Raw genomic sequence first — 12,215 nt, 5'->3', positions numbered from 1 at the left:
CTATCAGCATCTCCTCCAGTGAGGCGCTGCCAAGTGGCAGAGTATTATAAAACAGTACTCCCTCCGTAAAGAAATATAAGAGCGTTTAGATCACTAAAATAGTGTTCCAAACACTCTTATATTTATTTAGAGAGGAAGTACCATATAAAAATTGAATGCGTAAAGATATCGGGGGCCCCTATATTATTATGGCCAGCCCAGTCACGACATTCACATGCGCGTTTGCTGTACACACACCCACTCCTCCGCCGGTCCATCTTTATCCCCGACCCCCTCCCGCTTCCTCCAATTCTCATTCCCAGGTCCCTTTCAGCGAGAGAGAGGGAGGGAGGGAGGAGCAGTTGGTTGAGACCCGAGGCGGAGATGGATCTGCTGGAGAGGAGCGCAGCCACTATTAAGGCGGAGCAGCAGGGGGAGGCCCAGCGCAAGGAAGCCGAGAGGAAGGAGCAGGAGCAGCAAGGCCAAGGGCTCACCGGCAGACCCCCGCTCGCCAACGGCAGGTAGCCAGCCTCCTCCGTCCCCCTTCTCCCCGCTCTATGAAGAAACCACGGCGGATTCCGTCGAGGATTCCGCGTCCGTCGGTGTGATTGTGCCGGATTGCTTGTGTGCGTGCGCGGGTGTTGTTCTTGCTCTTGACTCGCGTTCCTCCCCCGCTTTCCCCTGTTCTTCATCACGCGCTTTCGCAATTGGCACCTCGAGGTCCAGCGTTATCGTGAGAGAGGCCCTTGCCGTCGGTTCCGTCGGTTCTCGGCTAGGTGTCGGTGCGGATTCTGGAATGCGTGTTGTGTTGTGTTCTTTCTCGTTGCTGTTCAAGTGTTGTTCCTGTCTCTCCCTGCGGTCCAAATCCTCCCAGCTTCAGTTTCCTGAACCTTTGCCTGCTGCTAAGAAATCTTCAGTTAGGGGGAATTTTGGGGGGCCGTGTTCTTATCCGGATGCTGCGAGGGCGTTTGGGTTGCTGGAAATCTGGCGTTACGGGCCCTCATCCTTCATGGTCATGGTTGATTTAATTTTAATGGCAAGAAAAATTACAACTTGTTTTGCTGTTGATGATAAACATTTCGGCAAATCTTTTCTTATCAAGCTAACTGAGTAAGCTACGGCTGCGGAAGAACTTTGCCCAAGATGGGCACAGATCCAGGCTGCCTTTCCCCCCTCACCGGTTCAGTTTCTTGTTCTACAATTTCTTGAAACCGTTACGATAAGTTTTTAATTCAGCCGCTGAGTTAGGTCCACATGAAGAACTCTTTAGGCCGCTTATACATTCTTCTTTGTGATGTACACCGAGCTATCCTTTTTGAGAAACATGGGTGAAAGAGTAGATCTGATCAAAGCTGAGTTCGGTGCCCAGATAACTTCCATAAACATGCAAAGCCCTACCAAGGATTCATCAACTGCCAAAAAGAACAAACGGAAAAACTAACAAGCTTTTCCACCAGTTTGCTTCATGGCCAATTGTGAAGCCGGGGGACCAACGACATGGTCTCTGACCAGGTATTCACAACGTTGAACTACTGGCCTTTGGGACATCGGCTGACATGTTAAGGCCCCTTGTGCCTACCATCATGTGTTGCAAGCGTGCAAACGGAACGCTTTGCTAACCCTGATAGTGTTCCTTCTGACCTTCGGGGCTTTTCGGCATATTTGTCAGCTGCAGTGCTTTGCATTGTTCGGCTGTTCACCATATTCATGCCACGTTAATTTGTTCTGTCCCTACTATCGTAGAATGTTTTCCTGTAAGGTTTGGCTACTACTGTCTATTTCTCGTTGGTTTACATTCAGTTAATTGGCGATGTGCTAGGCTGCTGTGAAACGATGGATCCTGTATTGGAGTTAAAATAAAATGTGACACTAAAAATGTGCCACTTGGAATCAATTTTCCTGCTTTTTTCTGAATTTATATATAGGTCTAATGGGTGCAGGATGTTTAGGATCTGTTAATTTTAGACAACGGTTGCAGACAACAATTAAGTCCACCACATATAATTTGCTAGGTCCAGTGCTTAATTAGGATGGAACAGAAGTTACGTGGGTCCAGTCCATCCACCCTGGACTGACTTTGAACTAGTCAGACAAGTTACTGGACGCTAGGCGGCACATACCCGTCCACCACGCCTTGAATAATTCAGAGTGGACCACAATTAGAGTCATAGTCTGCTGTTGTCTGATATCACATCATGCATTATAGAAGTTGTTAGACTCAGAATTGTTGGAACCTGCAAAGTAGTTGATGTTATTAATTTTAACTTAAAAGTTTTACAATGTAAATAACTGACTATTCTGATGTAGGCCCATGACCGGGGTATCATACAAGTCGTGACTAAGCGACAAGTCATTTAGTCGCCACGTGGAACTCTTCCTAAGATCTATTTTGTTTTCTGTTACCAAGTAGGGGAGGTGTATTGCTTGCACAAAGGCTTATGATGCAACTAACATGCACTCTAGCTAACGGTTACCACATTATTTTTGAAAACAATTCTAAACGTACTTCAAAACTTCTATCTATGTATAAAATTTGAAGAGTTTCACTCTATGGTGAGTGCACAATTCTATGTCATGGACAAGTGTGCGTGGAAGTTAGTTAGCTATCCACGTGCCATAACCATGACTTGGTTTCCATATCTTATGGGTTTCAACTGCTGCCTACCCCAACTTGTTTGGGACTGAAAACTTTGTTGTTGTTGTTGTTGTTGTAAAAATTGTAAGAATTTTCTCATTTTGTTGCTATGAACATAGAATGATTTTGAACCTGAAATTTTGTGTGTAGTTAGTGTAACCCATATATTATACTATCTAGAATTTTGTTTTGGATTTACCTGTTGAGCCTTCAGTGCATAAGGACCCATTAAACAGAGTGTAGAACAATCACTTCTGGTCTGGAAATAGATGGCTGGTTGCAGATGAAGTGCATACTAATGCCGTTTCAACATTTGATCTTTGCCTTTAATTCCTCCAACTAAAAAGATAGCAATGTGCCCTCAGGGGTTTAGTAAATACTATATGCAACCTAACATTATGCATCAGTGAGCCAACCTGACCTCTGATTTCATATAGCACTTTGCCCTTAAATGCCCTTTTACTTTTGTATATGCGGTTGCTCGAGTGCCATGTGTGCTGTGTCTGCCAACTTTCCAATACATTTGTGTATTTATGTGATTTCATATTATTCTTTCATTGCATATTCTAACTACTTATGCTGTTTAATTATTAGGTCTGGAATGTTGCCAATGTCGAGCCCTCCAGCAAATCCGGGACAGCTCACCATTTTTTATGGTGGGTCAGTATGTGTGTATGACTCAGTGCCACCAGAGAAGGTAGTATTTATGCTTCTTGCATCTATCATTTTCTTGGTTTAATTGTCGAAACTCTATGCTAACCTGTGACATTGGCATCAATAGGCTCAAGCAATCATGCTCATTGCAGCAGCAGCTGCTGCGGCCTCAAAAAGCAATGGCACCGCTGCTGTTAAGCCTCCAGCGATGTCTGCGACCAATGCGATCCAAGCCATGCTTACGCGGTCGCTCTCACTCCAGAGCACTTCTGTAGCAAATGGACAACCTCAGGCTGTTGCGGATCCGGGCTCGATTTGCAAGCTTCAGGCTGGTAAAGCCGCTAGATCTTTATTCTGAAACCAAAAAGTGGGGTGTTCGTTCTAATCAGTCTTTGTATGATCTAAAATTGTAAAAAATAATGTTACCTGCTTTGCAGATCTTCCCATCGCCAGGAGACACTCCCTTCAGCGCTTCCTGGAGAAGCGCCGTGACAGGTTAGCATGAATGAAGAGTACAAGTAGCAGTCTACGTTCTTCTGGAGCGTATTATGAGTATTATGACCCCCTTACATTTGTTGTTTTGTGTTTCCACATGCTGTGTATGGTGTACCACAGCATTTAGAAACGCATTTGTATGAGGCCAAGTCTTCAAAACCAAGTCTTGTACTTCTGTGCCCCGTTCATGATCAATCCAAATTATGATAACCGTTCTATTTTCAACCTGAATGTTCTAGGAGAAGAAGTTTGATGTATGCGAAAAAAGTGCTCCATGACTCGTGATAAAAAATCTGCATGATTCTGTTAAAATGTACTTGCAAGAGACCAAACATTTTGTGTAGTTTCGGTTGGTAATAACTACAGTAATAAACATGTAGTATGATTTGTTTATAGTCAGGTCACATTAGAGCATCATTCCATAACAAGTGATATAACATATCAGCTGGTTGAGATTATATGATTATTGAATATTGACACGAGTTATGGAAAAAAAAAATAATAGTTCTCCTTAAAGCCCCTTGGTATTAGCGCAGTGCACCGAAGCCAGTCTGGGGTCATCAGCTTACAAATGACAAACCACAGAAACAGCTGTGAAACTAAAGAACATTAGGGCCCTAACAAGCTTCCCCATCAAGACTTTCACCACTCTTCAGGAGAAATACTGAACTATACTTTTAGTTAGTTTTGGTCACAGCCATTAATTCTCAGGACGACCGATCGCCTTTAAGCTAGCTTTTGTGTGGGTAGTCGAAACGGCTAAAGATAGCATCTCCATCCCTGCTTGCTCTTGTCATGTTTCATATGAAAAAGTAACGCCGTTCTCGATTGCAATGGCCAACCTTTTTTTATCCTCCTGCATCTGTAGCTGTAATCAGTTTCACTTGTCCTTCCTTGTGCTGGCTCGAACTGACTATGGAATGATCCTATGATGCAGGGTGGTGAGCAAAGCTCCTTACAGCGCCGGGAAGCCATCCGAAGGCATGGGAGCATCTTCTGGGATGGAAGCGGTCGCGGAGGGCAAGGCCCAGTAACCCTGAAAGAAGAAAGACGGCCCTGCCCCTGATGTTTGGAAGGAAAGGGGCGTGTGTTAGCTGATGTGATGTTACACCGTAGAATCATCATCGTTCGTGACGATAATAATGATCCGACGAGAACCTCTATTGTCATTGTTCTGTTGTCATTGTGTAGTTTACTCTGTATCTGAACTCGGTTTAGTCTGCGGAACCATACTGCTATGATGAATGTGTCGATGTAAATCGTGGCTGTCGTGCCTGTCTGACTGATACATTGTTATCGTAGTCGATAAATGATATCATCTGTGTCGTCTCTGTTTCGAATGTTCCCGGTTGGTTTGGAAATGTTGTGTTTTTGTGTGGTTTGTTGAGGATGTTGGTCGGTTTTCAGTGCAATCTGAGAGGCGGCCTCTCATCTGGTCGCGCCTTCCTGTCTTGGTTTCGGGTCTCCCCTCTTCCGGCTCCCTGCATAAACAGTATGTAAACTGAATTTTTTGATGTTCCTGGAACGTGGTAGAAGCAAACTGAATTTTCTGATGTTGCGCTTGTGCAGCAGCGAACCGATTTTGTTCACGGAGGCAACTTTCGTCAGTGTAACGGCGAGTACTGAACCTACGTAGTCTTGGGGGTGCATGGCTGCTGTTGCGTCTTGTAAACATGCTCTATTTTCTTAACTGAAAATGGGGGCCTGGAGGCTCCTTTGTGTTCGGAATCATAATGATCGATTGCTATTGACGATGGTTACAGGACGCTTATATATCTCCTGGAGAGACACAACGATCCAGAGAAGGCGTCGGTTCCAGAGAGATGCGTCGGTTGCAGAGGACACAGGCCGTTGGGCAAGGGGAGATTTCCCTTAATTACATAATTAATTTCAACACTTTGATCTCTACTAAAAAAACTACGTACTGTCAGTGGAAGCTACTTGGATCCGATTAAACATGTGCTGACGTAGCTTGTTTCACACTTCATGAACTAATCGTGGAGCAAAGAAAAAATAAGTGCAACACGGTCATAGAAACTTCTGCTATAAGATCACCATTCACACATGATCTTCTCAAAATTATTGATTTCCACCATCCGCCCATACATACTTCACTTAGTTCACTAGAACATCAACTTCGAGTTCAACGACAATGTAACACGACAGTCAGTCAGTCACCAAAGGTCCGAAAACACAGAAGATATGCAGACAACTGCTTCGAAACACACAAAAAAGAAAAAGAACTCGCAAGTCTAAGTCCGGAAGTGCATATGGTAACCGCACTGACTGCATCACGCATGCGAGCTACGCATAATCCCATGGGCGTAGCCTCCGACCATGACCAAGGAAAGGAGGGACACGACGCCGGCTGGGAATATCTTTCCGGACTTCTTGAAGCGAGACCCCATGACTGACAGCAGTGCAGCCGATATACCTATGACGCAAAGCCAAGAAAACATTAGGGCATCAGCCGTCAGGAGAAGAATCTAGGTCGATGCAATTTCCAAGCAAGGATGACAAAGGACCACACAAAACATGGCCGATGAAGGAATACTACATATCACATACCTAACCCGATCGCTGACGCAAAGACGGGTCTCACTGGTAGTTGAGTGTGAACGAAGAACAGCACCAGGGCTGATATGCCTCCTGCAGCCAATGACTTCTGGCTTCCGCTCTTCATGTAACCCATTACACCACCAGCTGCAAAAGTTAGTGGCACAATGATCAGTTGTCGTAAATGTTGCAACTTCCCAAGAACAGTCAATATTTTCAGCGTATATCAGTGTACTTTCAGTTATAACGCTGTAAAAGGTTGCAGAACCTCATAGTTTCATAAGATGGTTGATGGAGCTAAAATAATGTCAGGGGTATTTAGCCCTATGCTAGTTCAACAGACATAACAAAGGTATCAGATACTAAGAAGGCATTAACACTACAGCTCTGTTATTCAAAAAAATACCCGTGTGTTGTGTAAAGCCAACCACTTCCATCTTTTCTGGTATCTGGGTGTTCATGATATCCTACTTCTTAGGAGAGATATCCTACACCGTGCTTATTTGTAAGCATTTAACTAAGGAAGTAAGCAATTAGCACTATGGACAAGAAAAGCATTCCGAGACACACAGAAAGGCATACATTTATATACATGCAATTTGCTAAGCACAGCCCAGTTCTATTTTTCGCTCTGTTAAAAGGAGAAGTTGAGTAACCAAGAGTGCTGATGAGCCTGCCTACTAGTTTATGCAATCGCCAAGTCAATTTTAACTGTTGTACCATCACATCTGTCAATTTAGCTTAACTATCAAGGACAAAAAAGATAAACAAAAGGGGGGAGGGGGGTGATGTAGTAGTCAGAAGTTCAAATGCCACAATAACCCCACTGAGTAATGAACAACCACTTGCAAAGGAATTTGACTCCGATATGCACACACATTCCCAGAGCAGGGTCTATAACAAACAACACCATAAAGGGAGAGTTAGGCGCTCAAACAATTGTGGCAAAGTACAGCCCAAGCTGCCAATATAACTGTCTCCAGAAAAAAAAAAATCTAAATGCCAAAGATATCAGACACAGCTCTGTTATTATGAATAAGAAATACCCTTCTGTTGAATAAAGCCAACCACTTCTTTCTGATGTGGATCTGGATGCTCGTGATAGCCTACACTGTGCTTTGTTCTTAAGCCTTTAAGTGAGGGCACCTGACAGTCCATACTCCATACTATAAAGCCAGAAGAGCATCCTATGACACATATAAAGGAACCCAATTTCTATCTTTGCAAATTTGCTGACCAAATCCAAGTTTTGTTGTTGCTATGATTAAAGGAGGAACAGAGTAATCAAGCGAGTGTTGACGAGCCTGCTTACTGGTTTCTACGTTTGGCATGCCAATCTTAATCACTGTTTCGTCAAATAATTCCATTACCTTGATTATTATTATTTATTTATTTATAATAAGAGGGGCATCTTGGGCCCCCATTTTCATTAAGAAAATGGAGTCTTACACAATACTGGGAGCATCATCACTTACACCCCTGATTTTTTTTTTCATGCGATTCAAAACTGGACAGGGTTCCATTATCAACTGATAACAGAACAGACTTACACCCCTGATATACAACCCAAAAGCAACTACAGACTAAAGACTACTACATTCCCTTGATTAGCAAGTACATAAAAGGTGTAATCTTGCCTAAAATGCAGCCAAGAAATAAGAATGGTTTAACAAACAGGGGACAATCCACTAGCCATCAGGTAAAAATGCCAGGATGACACAGTCCATTCTGCCATTTGACCTTCTACTCTTGAATCAGACTTCAGTATCAGCAGGATCACACGGACAATAATGGCTATACTGATAAAGAACAGTCGAAATTCGCATATAAATACTACACTCTACTCAAACCCAACGCATCTGCAATGTATCACTAGGAAGAATGGAAGTGGCACTACCTCCGACGAGCGCGGCGTAGGCGAGGGTGAGCTTCTGCGACATGGAGAGCCCCTCCCCCATCTTCTCCTCCTCCCCCTCGTCCCCGCCTCCCTGCGGGTTGCTTCCCCCGCCGCCTCCGCCCCCAGATCCCGCACCGTCTCCGCCTCCCGATCCGCCGCCGCCGAGCTCGGGCTCCTTGGACGCGACGGCCGCGAGGAGGCGGGCGCCGGGGGAGGCGGAGCGGAGCGAGAGGAGGGCGGGGGCTGGGGCGCGCAGGAAGAGGAGGGAGCTCTGGGAGGCGGAGATCGGGGCCGGGGAGAGGGCGAGCGGCGCGAGGAGTGGGGTCGTGGCGAGGAGGGCCATGGTTACGGGTGCTCGAGCTGGGGTTTTGTGTGGGTCAACCTGGTGGGTGGGCTGCCGGCGGTGGTGAGCTCGGTGATGTGATGCGATGGACCGGTGGGGGTTTTCCGGGGTGGGTGGCGTGTCACTGTGGGTGGGGCCTTGGGTTTTCAGGCACTTGATTTTCGATGGTTTTTGCTCGCTGTTTTCTCAACGGGGGAAATTTTGAGCTAGGGCAGGAGCACGGACGTATGAGATCTGTTCGTTTAGAAAAGGATCGACCTACACAAGGCCACCGAGCAAAAGCGATCGAAAGATATAATGAAGTTGTGTGAACAGCTAACAACGCAACACACACTACAACACAAACAAAAAAACTAGAAGAGCCCTGCTAGTAATGTCGAAGCCCGCTGCACATCGGCAGCAGAGACAGGAAAACAGAGAAGCATCAATGATTAGCCGCTAGCCAGAGAAAGTCGTGAACAACCTGAACCCAGGGACTAGGGACAAAGAACAGCTCGCTGCCAACACCGAAGAGGAACTATTTCCTCTCGCCTAGGCTCGAAGGCGCCGCACCATCGGATCGTTGGCGCTCACCCGAGAACTAGAGCGAACGCCAATCGTATCCCCATCGCAGACAAGTCGCACTACCCTCGCCACGCCGCCGGCAGACACCTCAACTGCACTGCCACCTCCCCTGAACAACCAAGAGCAAAAGGATAGCCATCGGGAGGTCGACGAAGAAGAAAGTTGCAGAGGCCCAGAGGCGAAGCAGGGGAGCACCAGGTCCCGGTCCAATGTTCGCAGAAGAAGTCCCAGACTTCTGTGGCGCTCGGCATGAGGCTATCGCTGGAAAGGGAACCCTATCCCCTTCTGTCCCGGCTCGCCGGCATAGAACCTCCGGGATACAGCCACGCCTATGAAGCCGAGGAAGCCATTCACTGGGAAAGACGAACACTTGCTGGATCTGACACCCTCCAAAGAAAAAAATCGCAACTTGGACTCGCAGCCGCCAAACGCTCACCAACCACCTCGCCGCTCTCCCGAAGAACCAGAGACCCCAGACGGCACCTCCAAGGAAGGCACGACGCGCAAGGCGCCTCCGTCGGCCAACCCGAGACTGGTTTTGGGTTTTCATCCGGGATCTGGGACGGGGGTGAAGAGGGAACCCTCAACGGCGCCTCCAGTGAGATACACGGCACACGCGAGCCACATGAATGATTCTTTTTTTGTGCTATACAGTAGAAGTATATATATACCACGCGTCGAATGGGGGCGTACATATAGCACATACCATGCATCATGAACCTCGCTCTCGTGGGGACTTTTTGGTTTCCTATATATATGGTGCCACATCAAAGTTGTGTATTGCATATTCAAACATCACACAAACACCTCTTTGGGCCACATGCAGACGGTGGTACGTAGTCCTATATAGGATGCTCACTCGCGTGCGATGTACGCTTCGCTTTCTGTGGGCCTGCGAGTTTGTCGTCCATCACTTTGACCCAACGTGAGAGAGGTACGTTTGACGAATAAGGAGGATTAATTCTTTTAGGGCTGTTGTTCGCACACGAACACGTCACCGTGTACCCTCGACGCCGGGGATGATGCACCGCAGCTCAGGTCGAAGGAGACCCGGCCGGAAGCGCGATACGCAGGCAATCCGGCGGGTGCTTTTGTAGATCCGAAACCCCACACGCCCGGGAGGGACCCCATCAGGGTGCTTGGCGGCTATGGGCTGCCCTAGGTCGACCTGATAGCCCCTAGGGCCTCGTGGATCGCTGCCCCTAGAAGAACGGACGAAGAACGAGGAAGAAGAAGAACAAGGGAGAGGGATAAAAAGTAGATGAACACAAAAAAGTAGTAGATTGATTTGTTCGATTGTGTGTTGTTCAATCGGCCGTCACCTCTTATATATATATGAGGCGGCTGGACTTTCCGTACAAGAAAAGGACTCAAATCCCGTCCAAAACATCAGAAGTTAACCAAACTCGGACTACGAGGGCCGGAACTTCCGGGCTAAAATTACATCAAGTAGCCCTCTTGCACCGCTCTTGTAGGTCGCATATGGCTTCGGATCGTGATGGTCCCAAAAGCAAAGTTGTAGATCTCGCAATGAAGAAAAATTCCTTAGTTGATCACTTTTTCATCCGAGGTCATCTTGATGTCGAAATCGGCCCCACAAATCTGTAAATAATGTTAAAATTCCAGTTTCGGGGCGCACCGCGTGCAAACTTTCGGTTTAGCCCGGAACCTCCCCGGAAGTTGCCCGAAACTTCCGGGCTATAATTCTGCAGCATATTATTTTGGCTGTAACTTTTACATACGAACTCCGATTGAGATGATTATATCAAAATCGACCGTTTCGACGAGACGAAGACAATTCGTGTAGAACCTTTTCTCATATGAGGCCATCTTGAGGGAGTAATCAGCCGAATAGTGTTCTGGATAGTAAATCTCAATACTTTGAACACAACTTCGGCCTTAGAGACGAGACCGGATGGCTATGGCCCAAATATCAAAGTTTCTCCTTTTGATGATACGGAACTTCCCCACTTTGAGCACTTCTCCATTTGAGGCCATCTTAATTATATTTTTGACCATGCCAAAATCTGGTGTCAACACATGCCCCCCCTGTTTTGGGCAAAGCTTGTGTGCCGAAAAATAACTCGCATATAGCTTGTTCTAAGGACGATGTCAATACTCCATCGGCCATTTTGCATGTTCTTAGGACGATAAGTATATATCGGCCATTGCTTGTTTGAACCTCTTGATGCAAACTTGGGTGAAAAACTTCTCAGCTTCTATAACAATCCGGTGATAAGGTTCCATAGATCAAAACCATCCTCCGAACCATATTGTTCACCCTTTCGCTAGGATTTTGCAGATAATCAAGAATGAACTTCCTCCAATCCTTACTTCACCTGCATAAAAGTTTCATTAGCGGCCGAAGCGGTGGGCTTCGGTTCGGCCTTACCTATGTTGACAAGACCTAGCATCGGCTATTTATAGAAATGCAATACACCATGGTTAACATAGTAACCGGAGCTTGCTGTGCCAACTCTTTCGAATTGTCATGTCTAGATATATGAACAATTTTAAAGCAACCCAAGGTAAATATTGCATCTAGACATACCAAAAGATAAACTATAAGTGATTCGTCAAAACATTGATAACCCTTGGATATTTGTTGCACTACTAATAACGAATCACCGGAAGCCTCAATATGTATAGCACCTATAGCAAGGCAAAGCTCCAATCCGAATAACAATGCATATTCGGCTTTGATCATTGTGCAAAAATATTTTAAGCGGCATGAGGCTTCACAAAATAGCTCCATATGGAGATAAATAAACAACACCAACACCTTGGCCATTGCTACAAATTTAACCATCGAAAATAATCTCCATAGTACTAGAAAGACAAGGGCAATATCAATGAACATGTACCTCGTTTTTGCCCCCAATTGAACTAAGGACGATGTTAGGATACTACATCAGCCATGCTTTGACATATTCTTAGGGCGATAGATAAATATCGGCCATTAACATAAGGTCCATGTAGAATTCATTCACCAAATCATGTATAGCCGAAATAAAAAAAAATGAAATAGCAATCAAATATTTCGGCCCTTTGGATTAGCAAGAAAAAATGTAGCTAATAAAATGTATAGAGAT

At 45.7% G+C, this 12,215-nt stretch overlaps 2 protein-coding genes across 2 annotated transcripts; one reads left to right on the top strand and one right to left on the bottom strand.

Annotated features, from left to right (window-relative positions):
* Window positions 1-232: 232 nt before the first annotated feature.
* Window positions 233-5,103, top strand: LOC119356793 (protein TIFY 3-like). Its single transcript, XM_037623780.1, has 5 exons — window positions 233-500; window positions 3,209-3,311; window positions 3,396-3,600; window positions 3,706-3,763; window positions 4,701-5,103. Exons 1-5 carry the CDS (start codon window positions 364-366, stop codon window positions 4,795-4,797), a joined length of 600 nt encoding a protein of 199 aa, XP_037479677.1. The 5' UTR covers window positions 233-363; the 3' UTR covers window positions 4,798-5,103.
* A 693-nt stretch (window positions 5,104-5,796) lies between these two features.
* Window positions 5,797-8,648, bottom strand: LOC119356792 (protein FATTY ACID EXPORT 7-like). Its single transcript, XM_037623779.1, has 3 exons — window positions 8,217-8,648; window positions 6,332-6,466; window positions 5,797-6,197 (listed from the first exon to the last, which is right to left on the bottom strand). The coding sequence occupies exons 1-3, from the start codon at window positions 8,557-8,559 to the stop codon at window positions 6,055-6,057; spliced, it is 621 nt and encodes a 206-aa protein (XP_037479676.1). The 5' UTR covers window positions 8,560-8,648; the 3' UTR covers window positions 5,797-6,054.
* Between the last annotated feature and the right edge of the window lie 3,567 nt (window positions 8,649-12,215).

The sequence above is a fragment of the Triticum dicoccoides genome, chromosome 2A, assembly GCF_002162155.2.
Source record: "Triticum dicoccoides isolate Atlit2015 ecotype Zavitan chromosome 2A, WEW_v2.0, whole genome shotgun sequence".
NCBI lineage: Eukaryota > Viridiplantae > Streptophyta > Magnoliopsida > Poales > Poaceae > Triticum > Triticum dicoccoides.
This window is presented reverse-complemented; position numbering and strand designations above follow the sequence as displayed.

Coding starts and splice junctions, on each gene's coding strand:
- LOC119356793 (XM_037623780.1), top strand. CDS start 364: ATGGATCTGCTGGAGAGGAGCGCAGCCACTATTAAGGCGGAGCAGCAG. Junction 501..3,208: donor CCCCCGCTCGCCAACGGCAG/GTAGCCAGCCTC, acceptor TTTAATTATTAG/GTCTGGAATGTTGCCAATGT. Junction 3,601..3,705: donor GATTTGCAAGCTTCAGGCTG/GTAAAGCCGCTA, acceptor CCTGCTTTGCAG/ATCTTCCCATCGCCAGGAGA.
- LOC119356792 (XM_037623779.1), bottom strand. CDS start 8,559: ATGGCCCTCCTCGCCACGACCCCACTCCTCGCGCCGCTCGCCCTCTCC. Junction 6,467..8,216: donor CTACGCCGCGCTCGTCGGAG/GTAGTGCCACTT, acceptor TAACTTTTGCAG/CTGGTGGTGTAATGGGTTAC. Junction 6,198..6,331: donor TGCGTCAGCGATCGGGTTAG/GTATGTGATATG, acceptor TTTGCGTCATAG/GTATATCGGCTGCACTGCTG.